The 24,068-nt window shown below is 42.8% G+C and overlaps 1 protein-coding gene across 2 annotated transcripts in view; it reads right to left on the minus strand.

Annotated features, from left to right (window-relative positions):
* trrap (transformation/transcription domain-associated protein) overlaps positions 1-24,068 on the minus strand; it is a 317,959-nt gene that overhangs the window by 248,333 nt on the left and 45,558 nt on the right. For both annotated transcript variants that reach the window (XM_063059362.1, XM_063059361.1), the window contains exons 19-22: positions 18,706-18,871; positions 16,418-16,674; positions 9,750-9,950; positions 4,522-4,673 (exon numbers count right to left, since the gene is read on the minus strand). In XM_063059362.1, the coding sequence (XP_062915432.1) occupies positions 4,522-4,673; positions 9,750-9,950; positions 16,418-16,674; positions 18,706-18,871 (776 nt within the window). The remainder of the gene's footprint in view (positions 1-4,521; positions 4,674-9,749; positions 9,951-16,417; positions 16,675-18,705; positions 18,872-24,068) is intronic.

Here is a 24,068-nt window from a genome sequence, read left to right on the forward strand (position 1 = left end):
TGGAGAAGCACTTCTGACTGCTGGCCCTTGTCACTTGCTACAATTCTGCGTCACTTTAATTGAGAGAGAGAGACTATTTCCTGCCCCCATTATACTCCCCTTTATTCAAGCAATTGGGTACAGGACGTTGGAAACAGGTACCTGGCTGAGCACTGGGTGCATCCTCACCGATAATTCATAAAGTTGGCCCCTCAGCCCAGCTGGTCAGGTTGTCCCATCCAGGTCAATGCCATTTGCCAGCAATTGGCCCAAAACCTTCTAAAGCTTTCCTATCATACATGTCCTAAACACATTTGATAGTTGGTAAAATTCCATCTTCCACAGAACATACTGGTGCAATTCCACACTGGCATCACAGAAAGCATCTTCTCATCAGCCATTACTGTCTGGTTTGGTGCAGCATCCTCTCACAGTGTAAAAAACCCACGGTGAACTGCCAGGACAGCAGAAAAGGTCATTGGCTGCAGTCTACCATCACTGCAGGACTTGGACGTGTCCAGGAGAAGGATGCAGGCAGGAAAGATCACTGCAGACACTACCCAGCCCGCAAACTGATTTTTCCAAAAGCTCCCTTCTGGAAAGCACTATAGGGCTATTAAAACTAAAACTTGATGCCATCTTGAAAGTTTCTTTCCCCAGACAGATAATCTGATCAATCATTCTAGTTGGCCCCCTACCCCCCTTGATCTATTTCCACATTCACTGCACTGCTCTACATTGTAAACACTTTAAACCTCTTTTAGATTGTATAAACATACATGCTGGTATTTATGTACATTCTATTCCATATTTGTATTAATTTTAAATATACATAATTATTTATAATTTATTTTGGTTGCATGTCACACTCTAATCACCACTCCACAGCAAATTCCTAATACATGTAAATGTATATGGTGAATAAAGTTGATCCTTGATTGTATCTGCCTCAACCATTTCCACAATTAGCTCATATGTATCGCCCTACATGATTTACAAGAACCCTGTTCCTCCAGTTCCTATTAAATCTTTTCCCTCTTACCTTAAACCTACATCCTATAGGTCTTCACTCCCCAATTCTGGGGAAAAAAGATTGAGCGCAGTCACCCTAGCTATGACCCCACAATGGACAGACTTCCCACATTTATAACGTGTCTGTGTGTGCGCGCCTCCGTCTGTGTGTGTGACCATGTGCGCGCCCGTATATCCCAGTTAATCTTCAGGAGGGAAAGAGGTCTAGACCAACAGAAGTGCAGTGACTAGACAATGTCTCCCTTCATGTTTTCTAAGATCAAGTTTCTAAGTTGTAGTATAATTGCAGAGCTTCATGAAACTAAACATTGTCCTAGCATTTTGAATCAAGTGGTTTCTGCTTTAAAACACAGCACCATGGGATCTTAAGGTCATAAAATGTAAGACTTTTAATTTATTTCTAACCATCACAATGAGTGGTAATGGCTCCATATTAGAATGGTTCCAGTCTGGCTCCATTTTAAAATGGTTTCCATTCTGATATGGAACCAGACTGTTCATGCAAGAGGCCGTTATCACTGTCCCTTCACAGACAACTTTATTCTAAAACCAAACTAATACAAAACGGGATTATCTGAAATAAATTTGGCCAGGAGCCAAATTATTTCAGTGGCAATAACAGGTAAAATCTGATTAGTTCATGGGCTTCTGCTTGTGTGTGGGTGGGATTGACTTCCTTTATTTCAAATCTTTAATTTTGTTTTCTTAAGATATTTCAAACTCTCAGTAGTTCCAGGACTTGAGGAGCTGAGTTATAAGGAAAGACTGAAAAGATAAGGACTGCATCATGGGAGCGTAGGAGAAAGAGGAGATTTGATAGAGGTGTACAAAATTATGAGGGGTATAGACAGGGTAAATGGATGCAAGCTTTCTCCACTGAGGTTGGGTGAGACCACAGCTCGTTATGGGTTAAGGATGAAAGGTAAAACATTTGAGGGGAACCTGAGGGGAAACTTCTTCACTCAGAGAGTGTGGAACAAGCTGCCAGCAGAAGTGATGAATATAGGTTTGATGTCAACATTTAAGACAAATTTGGATAAGTACATGGATGGGAGGGGTATGGAGGGCTATGGTCCAGGAGTGAATGCATGTGACTAGGCAGAATAATATCTGGCATGGACTAGATGGGCCAAAAGGCCTGTTCCTCTGCCCTAGCGCTCTAGGACTCTTACAAGCAAAATCTGTGAATAGTACGGTGTCAGAGTGTGGCATCTCACGGCAAGCAGCTCCCTACAGATCTAATCAGTACTTCTATTCTAATTATTCTACTTTTTTTAATATCTAAATCGTCCCTTGTCCAAAACTAAAGCAATAAATGCCTGCAGCGATGGGCAGTTTCTGTGGAGACAAATACCACTGACCTTTCAGGTCAATGAAAGGTTAAGAATCTGCAAATTTAAATGCCTGTACTCTGCAGGTCATGAGTACTTCCTGCATAGTCTGTTTTCTTATCCGACTATGCACGTTTATCTGAGCTTAATTCCACCATGTCAGCAATTCAATAACTATCTTCGAAAGCTAATGTTTCAGCTCTATAATACCCTAGTTAGACCACACAGAGTTCAGTTCTGATCGCCTCATTAGATGAAGGATGTGGATGCTTTAGGGAAGATGCAGAGATTTACCAGGGTGAGAAACACACACAAAATGTTGGAGGAACTCAGCAGGCCAGGCAGCATCTATGGAAAAGAGTGAACTGATTTCGCGCTGAGATCCTTCAGCAGGACTGCAAAGGACTGGATCAGGAGAAGTCAGAGTAAGAAGATTGGGGGGAGGAGAGAAATAAGTACAAATGGCATGTGAAAGAAGAAACCAGAAGAAAGGGAGGGGAATGAAGTAAAGAGCTGGAAAGTTGATTGATGAAAGAGATAAACGGCTGGAGAAGGGGGAACCTGATAGGAGAGGACAGAAGACCATGGAAGAAAGGGAAGCGGGAGGAGTACCTTCAAGAGCTGATTAGAAAACATGTCTTGTAAGGAAAGGTTGAGCGAGTTAGGGCGTTTATCTTTGGACCAAATGAAAATAAGGCAACTTGACAGAGGTATTGAAGATTATAAGGGACATAGATAGAGTGGACAGCAAGCACCTTTTACCCAAAGCAGCAAAAGCTTATACTGTACAGAGAACAAATCATAAATACAGTACAAGAGATTCTGCACAAGCTAGAAATGCAGAGCGACACAAACAAAATTCTGCAGAAAATCGGCCAAGTCAGGCAACATCTACAGAGTTCATCCAACATTTTATATGTGTTACTAAAGGACATCTTTTCAAGGTGACTGGAAGAAAGTTTTGGGGAGATGTCAGATGTAGATTTTTTTTTCAAAAAGAGAGTGGCAGGTGCCTGGAATATACTGCTCAAAATGGTGGTAGAAGCTGATACAACAGGGACATACAAGAGATTCGCAGATAAGCACATAGATGAAAGGTCACGAGAGAAGGCAGGGGAGTAGGGCTGAGAGGGAAAGTAGAATTAGCCATGATGGAATGGCAGAGCAGACTCAGTGGCTGAACGGTCTAATTCTGCTCCCACTTCTTATGATCTTACAGGTGCATAGTCGTACTGATCAGGGTGGAAAGGACAGGTGAGAGACTAGAACCCTAAAACCACAGGCTAAAAAAGATACCTTATTCAAGAGCTTTAACAACATGAGCATAAAGTGTGATGAACATATTGTTCGACAGATATCTGGTTTGTAGTGGGTTAGCACAACACTTTCCAAAAGATGACCCAGGTTCAATTTCCTCCACTGCCTGTAAAGACTTTGTACATTTTTCCCTTGACTGCGTGGGTTCCCTCCGAATGCTCTGGTTTCCTCCCAGTCGGTAGTAAATTGATCGTTGTAAATTGTCCCATGATTAGGCTAGGATTAAATTGGGGGATTGCTGAGCAATGTGATTCAAAAGCCTGGAAAGACCTTTCCACAACGTATCTCAATAAATAATTAAATTAGCTGCTGGTTAACATGAAAACAGCTACTCGAGATGTACAGGGATCAGGTCAAGCATGGATCTGACAGAGCTGTAGAGAGTTACTAAGTAACCAGGAAGGAACAAAAGAATGGACTTAGGAGAGCTAGAAGAGGGCATAAGGAGGCCTTGGTGATCATTATTAATGAAAACCCCAAGATGTTCTACCCGTATGTTAAGAACCGGAGGATGACTAGTGGACTGATCAAGGAGAAGAGAGGAAGTGTGTGCCTAGTCAGAGGAGCTAGGGGATGTCCATGACTATGTTGTATAGAAAATATATTCCCTAGTTGACACATGTCAATTCAAACTAAAGTACAAGTGCATAAAAAAGAAATATAATCTTTTCTTTTAAAAAGAAATATAATCTCTTCCTTTCCAAAAAGGAAGAAGTTCTTTTTCAAGATGATTATGCCATCACAAAAACACCAGTAAATTAAACTAGTTGAGTCTTAAAGGAATGTAAAAGGGAACTATTACTGCAAGTAAGACATGCAAGGAACCATTCTCATCTTCTGAAATGAATCTGTGCTTCCGTACTTTGGGTGGGCCAGTAGTTGGTACAGTGAATGCTTGTTATCATCCAAGCTCATCATTGCCACCAAAAAGCATTTGATCACTTCCCAGGCCTGGCGACGGTAATAGGGCTCAGTGTTTGCACTCTTCAGACAATCCAACGCTGTTTCAATCGCCTATAACCAAAAACAAAATGTTTTCACTCACAGTCTAAACCAGTTAATTGTCCCTTATGCATTACTAAACCATCATCAACATATCTGCACAGAATTTGAAGACTCTCAAAAGGATATTTAATCTGTGCTCGGACCATGAAGGCTCGTTTAATCTGAGGCACTGTCCTGCACTGAGTTACACAAGAGCAGTGAGACATCAGTGGATGGCACATGGATGAAAGAACACTGAAGGGTTATGTGGGAAGGAGGGGTTAAACAGATCTTAGAGCAGTGTAAAAGGTCAGCTAAGCACTGTGAGCCAACCGGAGGTGTAGTGGCATACACACCGGTCAAGGTTCAAATCCATGCTGGGTTGAGTGTTAAGCTAGCAACTCGGCCTCATAAAATACAGGCAAATGCTAAAGGAACGACAAGGTTGCTGTCCATTGCACCACAAGGCTCAGAAAGGAAGAGCAAACACTGTGGGCTGAAGGGCCACAGGGTCTGTACGGTTCAACGTTCTAGGAAGGACCTACAGCTGTCTGCTATATTGCTCTAACAGACACGTGTTAGTGGGTGATAGGTAGAGTTTAAAAAAAAAGATGGAGGGGCGGAGATGAAGCAAGGTTTGAAGAGAGTGGGAGAGAAATATATAGTGAATGGAAGGTGGAATGGAAACATGGCAGATTATGTAAAGAAGATACATGTGGTATTTGTGGGAAACTTGGTAGGCACACATTAACTGCATCACTTACAACAGTGACCTCACTTTAAAAGTGGCACTGAAGTGATTTGAGATGCAGTGTTAATTTGCTTTTACCAGGCAATGCATAATTTCACACCAACTTCCAGAGATGAGCATCCACAATTCATGAGACTATCAAGGCATCAGTTCTTACCACAATGTTGCCCTGTAAGACTCAACACTACTGTTTATACACAGTGCCATCAAGTGGCAGACTCACACTTCAAATACAGAACAGAAGCACGGTGGTTCTACATTCTGTACTAGCTGAACCACACTGACAATGCTTGGCTTCACAACCTAACTCATGAACTAAAGAATAATAAAAACAGCAGATTGGAACTGTGTGGGTAGCACAGATGGCCAGGGTTCAAATCCCACTTGCACCACCATCAAAAACTCAAAATCTCGATGGATCTCTAATACTAAAGGGTATGTTTTTAAGTTGAGAAGGAGAAAAGTTCAAAGATGTGCAGGGCAAGAGTTGGTTTTTTTTTAAACACAGAGATTGCTGGATGCTTGGAATGTGCTTCCAGGGGTGGTGATGGAGAGATTGAAGAAGATCTTGGGCAGGCACGTGAATATTAGAATTGGAATATTAATGTCACAGGTACTGGTGGAGGGCGGTAGGGTGGAGATACATCCCTACCAAAGGAGGTGAGGGTGCCCCTTCCCTCCACTAGTCTTTAGGTCACCCTTGGGCAAAGTGTAGCACCTGCTTAGCCCCCCCCCCACTCCCCAATCGGGGTCACGTGAAGCCACGGGACCAGGTGGTAGATGACTGTATGAGCAGCTGCTGAGAATCACCCGCGACCACTGACACCAGGCAGACAATCTCTGAAGAGTATTGATAATGGCTGGGGTCACCCATCTTGTAAAGACACTACCCAGAGAAGGCCATGGCAAACCACTTCAGTAGAAAATTTGCCAAGAACAATCACGGCATTGGAAAGACCATGATCCCCAACTTTATACAACATGGCACATAATGATGATGTGCTGACTTACAGTGAAAAATCTGCTTTGCATTCTGTTTTTACAGATCAGATCATTACACAGTGCATTAAGGCATTACAGGGGAAAACAAAGCAGATGCAAAATAAAGAGCAACAGCTACAGAGAAAGTGCAGAGCAGGAGCAAGAGCATAATGAGCGAGATTGTGAGGACAAGAGTCCATCTTATCTTACTATGGGACAGGGTAGAAGCCGTCCTTGAGCCTGCTAATACACACTGTCTGGCTTTTGTATCCTCTATCTGATGGGAGGAGGAAGAAGAGCGAATGTAGGGATATGGACTATGTGCTGGCAGAAGGGATTAGTTTAATTCATAGTCGTTAGTTCAATTAGTCTGCAACAGACATTGTGGCCTGTTCCGGCTCTATGGTCCGTGTTCTATGACCTGCAAGGCAGAATTAACAGATGTGTTTCTTTCTCCACTGCAGTCTGCCCTCTAAAATAGATGTGAGAAATCCCATGCCTCTTTTTGGGATAAGATTTTCCCCACAGTGTCCTGCCCAAGATTTATGACTCACAAACGTATGGGTTAACGTGTGAGCAGCATTTCATGGTTCCTGGTCTGTACTCGCTGGAGAACAAGGTGGGCAGGGGGATCTCATTGAAACCCATCAAATACTGAAATGCCTGGATACAGTGGACATAGAAAGGATGTTTCCTACAGTGGGGGAAGTCCAAGACCAGAAGGCACAGCCTTGAATAGAGGGAGATCCATTTAGAATAGTGATGAGGAGGAATTTCATTAGCAGAGGCTATTGGATTTGTGGAATTCATTGCCACAGAATACTGTGGAGAACAAGTCATTGGGTATATTTAAAGCAGAGGTTGATAGGCTCTTGATTAGTAAGGGTGTCAAAAGTTACAGGGAGAAAAGAGGATGATGGGATTGACAGAGATAATAAATCAGCCATGATGGAATGGCAGAGCAGACTCAATGGGCCAAAAGGCCTAATTCTGCTCCCGTGTCTTATAGACACTTAAACAGATGTCTGAAACAGATTTTCTGATCATTAACACATTAATCTTTGTGGGAGTTTGCTTCACACAATCAACAGCTCTGTTTTCTACTTAGCAGCAGCAGCCCCTCTTAAAAATTATTTGATCCCAGCTGAAAGGCATCTTTGAATGTCCGGAAAAGGACAGAAGTAGTGCATCTTTCATGGAAGTGTAGCGGTTAGCGCAATCGCTTTACAGCACCAGTGAGCAGGTTAAGTGAGGGCATCAGTCAGCTGAGAAGCAGTGACAGAAATCTGAGGGGGTTTTCCAAAGCACACAGAATAAATGCATCCTGATCTGAGGAACTCCACAGTGTCAACCCACCACCCACGGTTAAGTAAGCAAGTTAACAAGAGTATCAACATAAAGCAGAAAAGAAGAACAGTGTTAAATCAGATGGTCAACCAGGAAATCAATTGGAGTAGATAAAGCTAGCCGAAAATGCAAAAAAAAAACCCATCAGACTGAGGAAGAAATATGATCTAAGTAACTCTGATCATGGAATGATTGTTGGTGCCAGACAGGGTGGTTTAGGTATCCCAGAAAAAGATCTCCTAGGATTTTCACACACAACGGTCTCTAGAGGTTACAGAGAGCAGTGTGAAAAACAAAAAAAAATCCAGTGAGCAGCAGTTCTGTAGCCGAAAACACCTTGTTAATGAGAGAGGTCAGAGAGAATGGCAACAGTAACTCAAGTAATCACACGTTACAACAGTGGTGTGCAGAAGAGCATCTCTGAATGCACAATACATTGACTAGGAAGTGGATGGCCTACAGCAGAAGACCACACAAATACGTTCAGTGGCCACTTTATTAGGTACAGGAGGCACCTAATAAAGTTGCCACTGAATGTATTTATAGAAGATTTAAAACAGCAATTATACGTAGTACCTAGATAGCTATGTGGAGGGGTACAGCTCAGAGAGATATAGTATAAACACAGGAAATATGGACTAATTGGGTGAACACTGTGGTTGGCATGAACTGGTCAGGCCGAAGGGCCTAAGATATAGCTGCTTTGCTCTGTAACCTGTGAGAGGGCAGAAAAATCACAACCAGCATTTAGAAATCAGTCTTTACTATGCAGGATACAAATATCACCCAAGCAATAGCTGTAAATCAGGAATTTGAAGAAAGGGAGGTCCTCAGGGAAGATCTAACAACCAGAAAACCAGCATACAGCACACTGTTGGAGACAGAGGCTGATGCCTCTAGGCCCTGATGGACTGTATCCTAGTGTCTTCAATCAAGTGGCTAATATAGCGTAGCAAGTTAGCATAATCGCTATACAGCGCCAGAAATCACTGTTTACGGTTTTATGCTCCCAGACCAGATACAGGAGCAGAATTAGGAATTTCAGTCCATCAAATCTGCTCTGCCATTCAATCATGGGTGACTTTTTTTTTAAAAACCCATTCTCCCCTTTTCTGCACATAATGCTTTAACATTCTTACCTTTCAAACCCTGCCTCAACTATACCCAATAACAGCCTCTATAGCCACCTGCAGCAAGGAATTCCACACAGTTACCACCTCTGGCTGATGAAATTCCTCTGCATCTCAGTTTTAAAAGGGCATTCCTTCACTGCAAGGCTGAGTCCTCAAAATGCTAGACTCTCCTACTAATAGAAACAGCCCCTCTACATGCACTCTATCCAGGCTTTCCAATACCCAGTAAGTTTCAAAGAAACTCCCACACCCCTTAACCTTCTGAGCTCCACGAGTACAGGCCCAGAGACATAAAAAGATCCACATGCTCCTGTACCTAATAAAGTGGCCACTGAGTATATTTCTGTAGCTTCGTGGTCCTCTGCAAGTTCGATGTATTGTGTGGTCAGAGATGTTCTTCTTCATGCCACTATTATAACGTATGATTATTTGAGCTTGAACCAGTCTGGCCTTTCTCCTCTGAACTCCCTCATTAACAAGCATTTTTGCCCACAGAACTGCTGCTCACTGGATGTCTTTTTTTTTGCTCCATTCTCTGTCAACTTCAGAGATTGTTGTGTGCGAAAATCCCAGGAGATCAGCAGTTTCAGAGATACTCAAACCACCCCGTCTAGCACCAACAACCATTCCACTGTCAAAGTCACTTAGATCATTTCGGCTACATTCTGCTGTTTGGTTTGAATAACAACTGAACCTCTTGACCATGTCTGCATGCTTTTATGCATTGAGTTTCTGCCACGTGATTGGCTGATTAGATACTCACATTAATAAGGCATACCTAATAAAGTGGACACCAAGTGCATGTAAACCCTTTCATTCCTGAGACCATTCTTGTGAACTTCCTCTGGACCTGCTCCACGGCCAGTACAACTTTACAATAACCACAGACCTCACCTTCTCCATTGGAAGCTGGATTGAGGCTTTGCAGTCCAGAAACTCAGCGGTGATGCTTGGTCCCTGAACCTCGGTGACAACGTACTGCAGCTTCTGGGACTCCTTCAACATCTTCCGGTTGCTGCCCCCAAACTTCCCCAGCACACGGTAGGCCACGTGGGAAATGCTGTCGGCTGGGTACCGTAAAGTGCGCCATAAAGCCTTTCAGGAAAAACAAAACAGGCTTCAATTCATAATCTGACATTGGTTATAGACAGAGCTTGCGAGTTTTGTCACTGTCTGAAGTGCTGAAAGAGTAACCGCTAAATGCAATAGAGTAGTGTGGCTCTGGGACGAATACCCAATGATTCAGTCAGAAACAGGCCCTTTGGACCAACTCATCCATACCGACTGAGCTACCTACCCAAGTTAGCTCCATTTGCTAGTATTTAGCCAATATCCCTCTAAACCTTTTCAATTCATTTGTGTCAACAGCCAACACAGTGAGAGGATGTGCTAGGGACAGTCCACAAGTGTTGTCACGCTTCCGGCACCAACATAGCATGCCCGCAGCATCCCTAACCTATACATCTTTGGAATCTGGGAGGAAACTGGGGCAATCGGGGGAAACCCAAGTAGTCACAAGGAGAATGCACAAACCTCTTACAGATACAAGTGGGAATTGATCCCTGACCACTGGCACATTAATAGTGACACACTAACCGCTCTGTTACAACGCTGCCCTATATGATGCCCACAGTCATTTCTTTCTTTGAGTTAAACATACTAGTTCTCCTGCTAACTCCCCTCCCTTCCCATCACAGTAGCACAGTGGTTCTGGAACGCCTTACAGTTCCAGGAACTTGGGTTCAATTCCTCACACTGCCTGTAAGGAGTTTGTACGTTCTCCCCGTGACCACATGGGTTTCCTCCGGGTGCTCTGGTTCCCTCCCACAATCCAAAGAGGCAGCTGTTGGTAGGTTAGTTGGTCATTGTAAGTTGTTCCGTGATTAGGCTCGGATTAAATCGTGGGTTACTGGGCAGCAGGGTTTGAAGGGCAGGAAGGGGCTATTCTGTGCTGTATCACAATAAATAATAAATAAATAAAAATCTCCTCTTCCCATCCACTACTATTATGATTTGATGAGGTAAAATCATCCAAATGGCTTCCTCCTGTCTCTGCTTTTTCTTCTTAGTTTCATTAAGCAGCGTATTTCAGCCAAAGCCTATTCCAACATCATCATTAAAGTATTAACCTGTGATCAATAACACTCATGGCTCTCATTAAAAGTTAAACATTACTAAATTTGGCAGAAAAGAAGTTCACATTACACTCTAAGTTCTGTTCATAAATAGTATACAGCCAGTGTTTTCCACCAAGACTGCTTCAGCAGTATTACAAAGATTAAAACGGCGATGCAATGCTGTAAATTAAATGGTATTGATCCAATTCAATGGAATTTACGAGGCCCAGCGTTTTAATGGCATTTAATTCTTGAAGCTTGGAAGTTTACAAAACTGAACTACTAGTCCAAGGCTATTAGTGTTATGGAAAGCACTTTCGCAAGCTTCATTTGCCACATCCACCCGTGAACGAATAGAAAGGATTTCAGTGTGGCACTGCTTTTAACTGCTCCAGATAGATATTTTGTCATCACTTGATATTCTTCATCTTTGACATTGTCCTGCACCCTACAATTCATTTTTTTTTTATTATTCAGAGATACAGCACGGAACAGCCCTTCCAGCCCAATGAGCCAGCTGCCCAGCAACCGACCGACTTAACCCCAGCCTAGTAACAGGACAAACTAACTGATATGCCTTTGGACTGTGGGAGGAAATCGGAGCACCCGGAGGAACATACAAACTCTTTTCAGACAGCGATGGGAATTTAACTCCATACCCTGACGCTCCGAGCTGTAACAGTGCTGCACTAATCGCTAAGCTACCATGTCACCCCTGCTGAATACCTAAACAAGTTCAAGGGGGAAGTGATGAGGAGTGGTGACTGGGAAGACTGGAAAAGGGTTAAGAGAGGGTGAGCAACAGTTAAAAAAAGACAAAGGAGGTAAAACAAGCTGCTCATCAACAACGCATAGGTCATGAACTGTATCGGATCGATCGCGAGAATGTGGCAAGAGCACACGCGGTGTGGCCAATTGATCATGCAGTGAATCAACTGGACTTCCTACGCGGGGGAGACACTCCCTTTTGGCACACATTTGCACATTTTCAGTCACAGCGGACACTGTGAGTTGCTCAGTGTGTACGTTTACTAACATGACTCAATAAAAACATTTAATTCTAACACTCTGTTGTCGTCCTTACTCCTCACACGTAACAGAATCTATCAAAGAAATGAGAGGTTCATAAAGGGCAAGGCAGAACAATAAAGTTAAGAAAATGGGGCTGACTCTTTGGGAAAATAAAACATTTTCAATCCAACCTAAGCCTTCAACATTACATTGATCAGAAAAGCTGATCCGAATAAAATAGAATGAAGACTTAAAATATTGGGAATTGGCAGATGTACGAAGAAGATTAAGAGTGACAAAGGAAATCTGCACCCAAAAGATAACTCAGTTATAGGAACAACATTAGGAAAAGACTATACAAATAGACAATTGGTTTTATTTCTGAAGAGAAAAGGGATTAATGTATCTGAAAGGGAGTTTGATCTATTAAAGACCTCGCTTTGAATCATCAGACTCTTGGACTTCTAAAAATTTGACGTCCTTGATATTCATCTGCTTCAAATCTTCTCAAAAGATTCTCGTATCAAAAGCACAGATCTTCAAGCAGAAAGATGTAATTTACTCTGCTTTAATAATCTCCTACAATCTAATCCATTTACTCTAAATTGTCCAATGATTCATTTTTTAAAGCCCTAATATTGTCACTCTTGGTCTGTTACATTTATTCCTCAATTCAAGCAATTGGACATTTTGAAATCAGTTCTGGAAAAGAATTGGATCAGACTGCACACAATGGAGCAAGGTGTACATAATTCATGTATTTTCCTTTTTATAAGTACTGCTCTTTCACTTATTCAGCTTCGTAACTTTTTTCTGGACTTTGTGTTAAACCCAAATATGATTATTCAAGTCCCTCTGGATACTCAGTACTTTACCTGTGGAAAAAAAAATGACGCCCTTCTCTATTTTAACCAATAAAATGGATAACTTTATGGAAGCCTGAGGACCCACACTCCATGTTTTTAGAACATCTTCTTCCCCTCCAACAGCAGATTCCTGAACAAAGTTATCTGCTTTTTCAACCACTTATTTTTGTAACTTATGTCTTTGCACTAGACTCCTGCTACAAAACAGCAAATTTTCACAGCATACCTCAGTGTTAATAAACCTGTACTGATGAAAGGTCTTGCGTGAAACATCACATGTTTACTTCTTTTCCATAGATGCTACCTGACCTGAGCTCCTCCTGCCTTTTGTAGGTGTTGCTTAATAATCCCGATTCTGATTTCTATCAATACTCCACTCTAAAAGAACCTTGCTCTCTATTTAATCCACTTTCCTTTGGAGACATTTTGAATGCGCCTCAGAACTCTGTTTCCCACTTAGCTTTGTGCTGTCAACAAACTGGGATAAATTAAAGTCAATCCTATCGTCTAATTTGTCGCAATGCACCACCAGCATCAATTCATGTTGTAATTTACCATTTACCTCCCATTATTTCAAAGGCAATCAGGTTACCTCTATCAGGAAAGCAAAGTAACACAGATATTGGAAAACTAACAAAAAGACATTTTAAAAAGAACACACTACCAAGAGAAACATTATGCCATTCAGCCCCTTGAACCTGCTGCTGATTAGATTGTTGAATTTTATTTTCTTTGCAGCTTAACAATTAATTGTCTGCTTGTATTTTATATGATACAGGTTTCCCCCGCCATCCAAAGGTAGAGCGTTCCAATGAAATGGTTCGTAAGCCAGAATGTTGTAAAGCAAAGAAGCAATGACCATTTATTTATATGGGAAAATTTTGTGAGCGTTCGCAGACCCAAAAATAACCTACCAAATCATGCCAAATAACACATTAAACCTAAAATAACAGTAACATATAGTGAAAGCAGGAATTATATGATAAATACACAGCCTATATAAAGTAAAAATACTTCTCCACAATCATTGCCTGCACTGTTCTCCGTAGGGAAAACCTCACGCAAGCGCTCTTGCAAAAACACAGCGCAAGTGCTCTCGGCAGAAAATCTCATGCAAGCGCTGTTGGCAAAAACACGTAAAAATACACAACTTATATAAAGTAGAAATAATGTATGTACAGTGTAGTATCATTTACGGGAATCAGGAAGACATCGAGCACACTGATGATGGTGTGTTAGGCTGAGTCGTCGGAGGTCAGGGTGGTGCCATGACCCCCAAACCTCCAGGCCGCCGACCGATACCGATCTGCGAAGCATGCAGGGGTACAGTGGTAGCTAGGAGGCCACAGCACATGTTTAAGAAAAAGCCGAAATAAACATGCTAATTAATTAGGTGCCGCCCAGCACGTAAATGTCGGCCCACATCAGAGGCGATTGCCAATTGCGTCGCCACTGATCTGGGCCGACATTTACGTGCCGGGCGGCACCTAATTAATTAGCATGTTTACTTCGGCTTTTTTCTTAAGGATGTGCTGTGCGCCTCCCGGTCACCGCTGCATTCTCCGCGATTCGGTATCTGTCCGCGGCCTGGGGGTTAGGGTGGTGGGACACTGGGGTGTCATCTCATCGTCGTCTGTTTCCATTAGGGCAGGCAGCTCATCTTCTCCTATGACTGCCTGCCTCGATGTCAAAGGTCGAGGTTCGTCGTCTGCTGTGGAAGGCTTGAAAAACGACAGTATGCTTGACTGCTGAGCCTCGTGCATTTTTCTATCATACAGTTCTTTGTAAGCACTCAAACCATCCTGCAAATATGCCCTAAACTGACATACCCTCTCAAAATTAAAATCGTACTTTATCATTGCAGTGAAAATCTCACGCAGTTGCCTCACGTTCAGTTCCTGGACGACTTCACTTTCGCTACTGCATTCGGTTTCGATTGTTATCCTTTCCTCTTCCAATTGCATCAGCTCTTCATCTATCAGTTCTTGGTCATGGAATGCCAAAACCTCTTCAACATCATCTTCATCAACTTCCACAAGCCAAACTCACTTTGTCCTTACTTCGTTCACCACGATCAAAACGCTTAATTATGTCTAGTTTTACGCTAAGTGTAACACCTTTATGAGCTCTTTTAGGCTTTTCCGATACCTTAGAACTCATCTTGCAAACGGCTGCTCACAGGCACATGTTTAAGCAATGCCGGCGAGAATGCAGTTCCAAATCCGGGGGACAGCGGCTGCTGGGGGGGGGGCGCACTGCTTTTTTTCGCGCACTGCCTTTTTTTGTAACAGTGGAAACACCTTCTGTTAGCGAAAACAGGGAACTAATGTAGGTCTTTCGTCACAGTGAGGTTTCGTAGAGCAAACGTTCGTAAAGCGGGGGACACCTGTACTTATATATTAGTAATTGCTTAGTATACTCCCTAGCAGTCACAGTATATACAAACGTTTGTATTTGCAACTGTTTATATGTCCTCTTGTGGTAATATTTGTATGATTCTGGAAAGCTCTGGAAGCTTCTCCATTGTCTCATTATTTCAAATGGGACTTTCTGATTGGCTGATTCTTATCTGTGAATTTGAATGGAATCCTTCTTATCAATGTAGTATAAAAGCTGACCACGTAGCGGCGCCATCTTTTTCATTTTGCTTCCATCTCCCTTCATTTAGTAAACCTCTAAAATTAAAAACACCCATCAAATCTATACCAGCTCTTAAACCCATTCCATCAATCCCTTTCCCACACTTGCATCCCTCGAAGCTCTGTCCTCTCCAAATAAATTATCTATTATCCGTACACAACAATACCCATAGACATCACCAATGTGTCCTCCTCTACACTGGTAAGAGCCAGCACAAATTTGGTGACCACATTGTCGAGTATCTGTGTTCTGTACACCCAGGTAATCTACGGCTCCCAGATGCAGGACATTTCAAGTGCTCTCCCCACTCCCCATTTCAATTGTTCTCCCCTCTGCCTCCTCCACTGCCAAGGTATGACTAAAGCTAGCGTTGGAGAGAGTCCAGAGGCAGTTTATGACAATGGTCCTAGTAATGAAAGGGTTAACTTTTGAGCAGCGTTTGATGGTCTTGGACCTGTATTTGCTTCAGTTTAGAAGAATGAGAGGAGATCTGATTGAAAGCCACTGAATATTGAAAGGTTGAGATAGAGAGGAAGTGGAGAGGATGTTTCCAATAATGAGAGAGTCTCGGACAAGGGAGCAAATCCTCGGAATAGAATGACGTTCCTTTTGAACAGAGATGAGAAATTTCTTTAGCCAGAGGGTTGAGGATATCATTGCCACAGACAGCTGTGGAGGCCAAGTCGTTTTGTATATTTAAAGCAGATGTTGATAGGTTCTTGATAAGTAAGGTCATCAAAACTTATGGGGAAAAGATGGGGAAAATAAATCAGCCATGATCAAATACTAGAGCAGACTTGATGACCTGGATGGTCTAATTCTCTTCCTATGTCTTCTGGATTTGTACGTAACCATGCCACCATAGCATCTAGTGATTTGGGAAGCAACAGGTCTAATAGGGTCATCCGATGAGACGAGTGCGTTTTACCTGCATGAGCTCAGCTCGCACTGGCTGGATGTGGTCATATAAGAAGTCCGGCTGCAGGTTGTCGACACACAACTCCAATGTCCGCAAGCCCTGGCTGACCAGCGTCTGGGATCCGTTGAGTGCTGATACCAACGGGTCCATCAGCATTGGCAGGTAAGGCAGGAGGGAGCTGAGTCGGACAGGCACCGTTAAGCAGAGCTCAACGAAGAGATCTTTCATGTGCTGCTTATGCAGACCACTCTGCAACATGTTCAGCCCTGGAATAAGAACAGAGTACGTACAGCAGCCACCATATCTTCTAACAACAAACAAGAGAAAATCCAAGCAACATACACAAAATGCTGGAAGAACTCAGCAAGCCAAACAGCATCAATGAAAGAGTACAGTCGATGTTTCTGGTGAAACCGTTCAGCGGGACTACTGAAGAGTCTCGACCAGAAACATTGACAGTACTCTTTTCCACAGATGCTGCCTGGCCTGCTGAGTTCCGGCAGCATTTTGTCTATGTGGCACCGTATCTTCTACCCTGGTCCTGCCTTTGGCATTTATTTGGTGGAAGAGATAAAGAGCCGGAGAAGGGGAAATCTAACAGGAGAGGACAGAAGAGTATAGAAGAAAGGAAAAGTGGAGGAGAACCAGAGGGAGGTGATGGGCAGGTAAGAGCAGAAGGTGTAAGAGGGAAAAGGGAATGGGGAATGGTTGTTGAAAGTGTGGGGCGGGGGGGGAGGCAATTACCAGAAGTTTAAGGAATTGATGTTCATGAGCCTGTTGCGGTCATCAACTATATCTGGTGCAGCCTACTGTATATCGGTGGGACCCGACGTGGACTGTGAGACCGCTTCGTTCCCTACAAAAAAGTGGGATTTCCCATTGCCCACCAATTTCAATTCTACTTCCCATTCCCTTATGTCAATCCATGGTCTTGTCTACTGCCACAATGAGGCCACACTCAGATTGGAGGACAAACACCTTATATTCTGTCTGGGTAGCCAAACATCGATTTCTCAAACTTCTGGTAGTTGTTCCCCACCACCTCTCACGCCTTCTCTTCTTATCTGCCCATCACCTCCCTCTAGTGCTCCTCCCCCTTCCCTTTCTTTCATGATCTTCTACACTCTTCCATCACATTCCCCCTTCTCCAGCCCTTTATCTCTTCCACCAATCAACTCCCCAGCTCTTTGCTTCAGCTCCTCCCCCTCTCCCGGTTTCACCTATCACCTGCCACTCTGTCCTTCCTCCTACCCTCTCTCCACCTTCTTATTCTGACTCCTCCCCTTCCTTTCCAGTCCCGGTGAAGAGTCTTGGTCCGAAACGTCGACAGTGTATTCCCCTCCATAGATGCTGTCTGGCCTGCTATCCTACTCCAGCAGTTTGTATGTATTGCTCTAGATTTCCAGCATCCGCGGTACCTCTTGTGTCTATGGCATTTATTTTGACGCTTTTCTTACAATATTACAAGCTTCTGCATGTCGAAAATCAGGCATGCTAAACTCGCACAATTCTGAGAAGATTAAATATTGAAAATGAATAGAGTCTGCAAAGAGTTGTAGACTCAGCCGGCTCCATCAGACACAACCCTCCCTGCCATTAAGGGTATCTTCAAGAGGCAGTGCCTCAAGAAGGGGCCATCCATCACTAAGGACCTCCACCATCCAGGTCACATCCCCTTCTCATTACTACCACTGGGGAGAGGGTACAAGAGCTTGAAGATCCACATTCCATAATTCAGGGACAGCTTCATCCCCTCTGCCCTCTTCCTGAATTATCAATAAACCCTCAATGTTCCTTCTTTTCCTGTTTTATTTAGTTATTTATTTAGTGATACAGCATGCTAACAAGCCCTTCTGGCCCCACAAGCCCACGCCGCCAATTAACCTTCAAGTCTTTGGAATGTGGTTCCTGTATTATTTGTCGTTAATTTAATGTCTTTGCACTGTACAACTGCTACAAAGCGACACATTTCATGTCACTTAAGTCAGTGATAATAAATCTGATTTTGATCCCTGATTCAGTTTAAAAAAAAACATCAGGAAGTAGTTTAGCTCTCAGCGTTATAATTTGAGGAAAGCCACTTTGAAGTGAAGCGTTTTCAGCTCTGTATCTGCAGTGTATGCAAGAAAGCAGGATGAGGACCCAGTGGGGATCATCTTCTGCAAGGAACCTGTGCCAGCAAGTGCTCACTTCAATTAAATCCACAATACATTCCACTGAAGCTTGAAATAAATTGATTGAACATGGAGTTATTTCCTCAGTTAAATAGTCAGAAGCTAATGTAATTGCGTCCGTACCTTGCAGCAAGTTAGGGAGTAATGGGAGAAACTCCTGGTAAAGGAGATCGTGGCTGCCACCTCCAATGGATCGGAAAAGGGCTCGAAGCAAGAGAAAGTAGTTGTATGGTTCCTTGGCCGTCTGTGCAAGCTCCATTGAACTGTTCACAATCTTGTGCAGATGTGGCTATAAGACAGACAGAATTATGTTAAAGGGCTTCTTATTTTGATTTTAGTCGCAGCACAGCAAGTAACACTCTCCTGAGTTCCAGCTCCACTCTAAGGATGAGCACAAAACAGCGTGGTCAGAATTGTAGAGAGTACTGTGTGCAACTCTGGTCATCCTGTTATGGAAAAAACATGGTTAAACAGGAAAGAGTGCAGAAAAAGTTTACAAGGAAGTTAAAACCATAACACATAGGAGCAGAATTAGGCCATTTGGCCCATTGAGTATGCACCACCATTCAGTCATGGCTGATCCATTTTTCTCCTCCTCAGCCCCACTCCCTGGCCTTCTCCCTGTAACTTTGATGCTGTGTCGAGTCAAGAACCTCATCAATCTCTGCCTTAAATACACCCAAGGACCTGGTCTCCACAGCCACCTGTGGTAATAAATTCCACAGATTCACCACTCTCCGGCTAAAGAAATTTCTCCGCATCTCTGTTTTAAATGGATGCCCCTCTATCCTGGGGCTGTGCCCTCTTGTCTAAGGCTCTCTCCTTTCCAAATCTATTTTGCCAAGGCCTTTCAACATTCAAAAGGTTTCAATGAGATCCCCCTTCATTTTTCTAAATTCCAGCGAATATATACCCAGAGCCATCAAACGTTCCTCGAATGATAAACTTTTCATTCCTGGAATCATCCTTGTGAACCTCCTCTGGACTCTCTCCAATGGCAGCACATCTGTTCTTAGATGAGGAACCCAAAACATTGAATACTCAAGGTGAGGCCTCACCAGTGCCTTATAAAGCCTCAGCATCACATCCCTGCTCTCGCATCCTGGACCTCTTGAAATGAATGCTAACATGGCATTTGTCTTCCCTCCACCGCCTCCACCTGCAAGTTAACCTTCAGGGTGTTCTGCACAAGGATTCCCGTCTCTTTACATCTCAGATTTTTGGATTTTCTCCCCGTTTAGAAAATAGTCTGCACATTTATTTCTACTACCAAAGTGCAGGACCATGCATTTTCCAACATTGTATTTCATTTGCCACTTTCTTGCCCGTTTCCCCTAATCTGTCTGAGTCCTTCTGCATCCTACCCGATTCCTCAACACTACCTGCCCTCTGCCAATCTTCGTATCATCTGCAAACTTGGCAACAAAGCCACCTATTCCATCATCTATATCATTCATATACAGCATAAAAAGAAGCGGTCCCAACACCGACCCCTGCGGAACACCACTAGTCACTGGCAGCCAACCAGAAAACGATCCTTTTATTCCCACTCACTGCTTCTTACGAATCAGCTAATGCTCTAACCATGTTAGTAACTTTCCTGTAATACCATGGGCTCTTGACAACTTGGTAAGCAGCCTCATGTGTGGCACCTGATCAAGGGCCTTCTGAAAATCAAAATACACAACATCCACTGCATCCCTTTAATCTATTCTACCTTTAATCTCCTCAAAGAATTCCAAAAGGTTCGTCAGACGATATTTTCCCTTAAGGAAATCATGCTGACTTTGTCCTATCTTGTCCTGTGTCACCAAGTACTCCATAACCCCATCCTTAACAACTGACTCCAACATCTTCCCAATCACTTAAGTCTATAATTTCCTTTCCGCTGCCTTCCTCTTTTCTTAAAGAGTGGAGTGACATTTACATTTTCAGTCCTCTGGCACCATGCCAGAGTCCAATAATTTTTGAAAGATCATTACTAATGCCTCCACAATCTGTACTGCCATCTTTTTCAGAAACCTAGGGTACAGTTCATCTGGTCTGGGTGACTTATGTACCTTTAAGTCTTTCAGCTTTTTGAGCACCTTCTCCCTTGTAATAGTAACTGCACCCACTTCTCTTCCTTTACACCCTTCATCATCTGGCACACTGCTAGTGTCTTCCACAGTGAAGACCGATGCAAAATACTTACTTGGTTCATCGGCCATCTCCTTGGCCCCACTTATTATTTCTCCGGCCTCATTTCTCCGGCCTCATTTTCTAGTAGTCCTATGTCCACTCTCATCTCTCTTTTATTTTATTTTTTTACATACTTGAAAAAGCTTTTACTATCCACTTTGATATTGTTTGCTAGCTTGCTTTCATATTTCATCTTTTCCCTCCTAATGATTCTTTTAGTTGCTCTGTAGGATTCAAAAACTTCCCAAACCTCTTGTCTTCCCACTAACTTTTGTTTTGTTGCATGCCCTCTCTTTTGCTTTCACTTCCCTCGCCAGGACTAGACAGCCTTTATTATAGGAAGAGGTTGGCCATGCTGGGTCTTTATTCCTTGGAACGCAGGAGAATGAAGCATGATTTTACAGAAAGTCATGCTGAAGTGAAGATTAGATGAAGATGTCCAGTCAGGCTTGCTCTTTATTCCTCGGAGTAGGGGAATGAGGGGATGACCTTATAGAAGTGTTTAACATTATGAGAGGCAAGGATAAGATGGATAGCAAGTCTTTTCCCCAGGATAGAGGAGTACAAAACTAGAGGGCACAGATTCAAGGTGAGAGGGGCAATTTTTACCACACAGAGGGTGGTGAATATATGACATGAGTTACCAAAGGAAGTGGTTAAGGCAGGGTCAATGTTCCTAGATAGGTACATGAAGGGGTGGGGCTTGGAGGGAGATGGGCCAAACAGGGAATTGGGACTAGCTGAGTGGGCACTGTGGTTGGCACGGTGTGGTTAGCCAAAGGGCCAGTATCCATGCTTTATTGCTCTGTGATAACACTCTGGCTGGCACTGCCACGGCTGCACTGAGGGAATGCTACACACCCAGAGGGGCTGTCCTTTGGAGAAGAGAAACCATGGCTCCCCTCAGTCAAAAAGCACAAAAAACTTCAAGGAGCAGGAGCAAAGGAACTCCAGCCAAGCTTTATCTCACATCATTAAAAAGCAAATTTCTGATCATTTGTTATGTTTTTAGTGTACAAAATGTTAATTTTTTTTGGGTTATAACAGTGATAACACTGCACTGGCAACAAGAGGATTTGGAACATCTTGAGGCCTTAAAAGATTAAGCAGACAATTAGCAAAGACCCCACCCACCCCAGACATCCTTCCTTCTCCTTTCTCACATCGGGTAGAAGATACAGAAGCCTCAAAGACAGCTTCTACCCCGCTGTTGTAAAATGGTCCCCTAGAATGATAAGAAAGACTCTTGACCTCGGAATCTTACTTGCAGTAGACCTTGCACCTTATTGCCTGCCTGCATTGCACTCTCTGTATTGGCAACACTTCATTACGTATTATTTATTATCCTCCCTTGAATTACTTCAACGCACTGCTGGAATCAAGGATCCAGGATCAACCTTATTCCCAAAATATGCGTATATGTACGAGGAATTTGCTGTGGTGTTTTGGTCAGGGTACGACATACAGCAAAAAACATCATTCAATATTTATAAAGATTAATTGTCCTCATAGAGGGATCAGAAGTAGAGGGAGTGAACAATTTTAAGTTCTTGGGTGTCAATATCATTGAGGACCTAAACTGTTCCCAACTATCAATGCAGCAATAAAGAAGTCAAGTCAGCAACTATATTTTGTTAGGAGTTTAAGGAGATTTGGTATGTCACCTAAAATAACCGCAAATATCTACAAATGTACCGTAAACAGCATTTTGATTGGCTATATCACCATCTGGTATGGAGGTGAGGGGGGAGGCTACTGCACACAGTCAATGTAAACACCAAAGAGTTGTAAAATTAGTCAGCTCCAGCATAGGCACTAGCCTCTATAGTATCCAAGACATCTTCAAGCAGCAGTGCCACAAAAGGCAGTATCCATCATTAAGGACCCCCACCACCCAGGACATGCCCTCTTCTCATTGTTACCGTCAGGAAGGAGGTACAGAAGCCTGAAGGCACACACTCAACAATTCAGGAACGGCTTCTTCCCCTCTGCCATCCGATTCCTGAATGGACAATGAACCCATGAACACTACCTCACTACTTATATTTCACAACATAAGCCAGTGATAGTAAACCAGAGTCTGATTCTGAATAAAGAATTATATAAAAATAAAGTAAGTACTTCTATGGAATAAAATGGGACAAATAACTAACTAAATATCATCATGTTTTTACAATGTAAACATTATAAATAGTGGTTTAAAGTGTTTATAGTGCAGGTAACAGACAGAAATGTGCTGTATGCATGGTACGCAAGATTAAGTTTTTCACTGTACCTCAGTACATGTGTCAATAACAAATTAATTTATCAATATGTTATGATGTTCTTCCTGAGTATTGCACACTTCCAAGTTCAAAGCATGTGTATGAAGCCCCTCTTCAGAATCAGTGCCATAATCAACCTAGAATTTAAAATTATTCAATTAAGACCTCATCCGGCATTTTGTTAGTCACAGATCTTCTATTGCAAACCCATTCTCTTTCAAGTCTATCTGAATGCCTTGTAATTCCCTTCCAAATGAGATTAAACTTTGTGGCCCTTGGCTACTTCCTGCAAAGCATTTGCAAGTTCTAATAATACTTTGAGTCGGGAGAATGAAATCTAACCCTCCCTGTTCTCCCTTTAGTGAACGGTGCAATTCTTTTACTGTGGCCTAAAACACACATTAAATTCAATACCTCACTGACAGCCTCAAAAGACACCAAGATATACAGAAACCGAACTTCAAGCATTTACTTTTTATGTTTGACCAGCTCTAGAAACATTATCCTTGCAGGTACTCTGGGGAATATCCAGTGCTGTGAAAAATGCATTATAAAAAAAGGGATGGTTGAGTAACATTTTATAAGGCCAGCAACTGGAGCTCAATTCCCACCACTGTCTGTAAGGGGTTTGTACACTCTTCCCATGAATGTGTGGGTTTCCTCTGGGTGCTTCCGTTTCCTCCCACTTTCCAAAGACGTACAGATTAGTTTCAGAGAGTCGTTGGCATGCTATACTGGTGTCAGAAGCATGGCAATACTTGCCGGCTGCCCCCAGGATAACCCTCAGACTGTGTTGGGCATTGATGCAAATGACATATTTTACTATATGCTTCGAAGTACATGTGACAAATAAAGTTAATCTAATCTAAGCAACACACACAAAATGCTGGAGGAACTCAGCAGGCCAGGCAGCATCTATGGAGATGAAAAAATTCTCAACGTGTCGGACCGAAACCCTTCAGCAGAATTTGTCAAAGCTTGGAGATACAAATAAAAATGAAGTAATCAAATCATGCAATTGAAATTATATTGTCTTCAGCA

Source organism: Mobula hypostoma, chromosome 9 (assembly GCF_963921235.1).
Source record: "Mobula hypostoma chromosome 9, sMobHyp1.1, whole genome shotgun sequence".
In the NCBI taxonomy this organism is placed as follows: Eukaryota; Metazoa; Chordata; class Chondrichthyes; order Myliobatiformes; family Myliobatidae; genus Mobula; species Mobula hypostoma.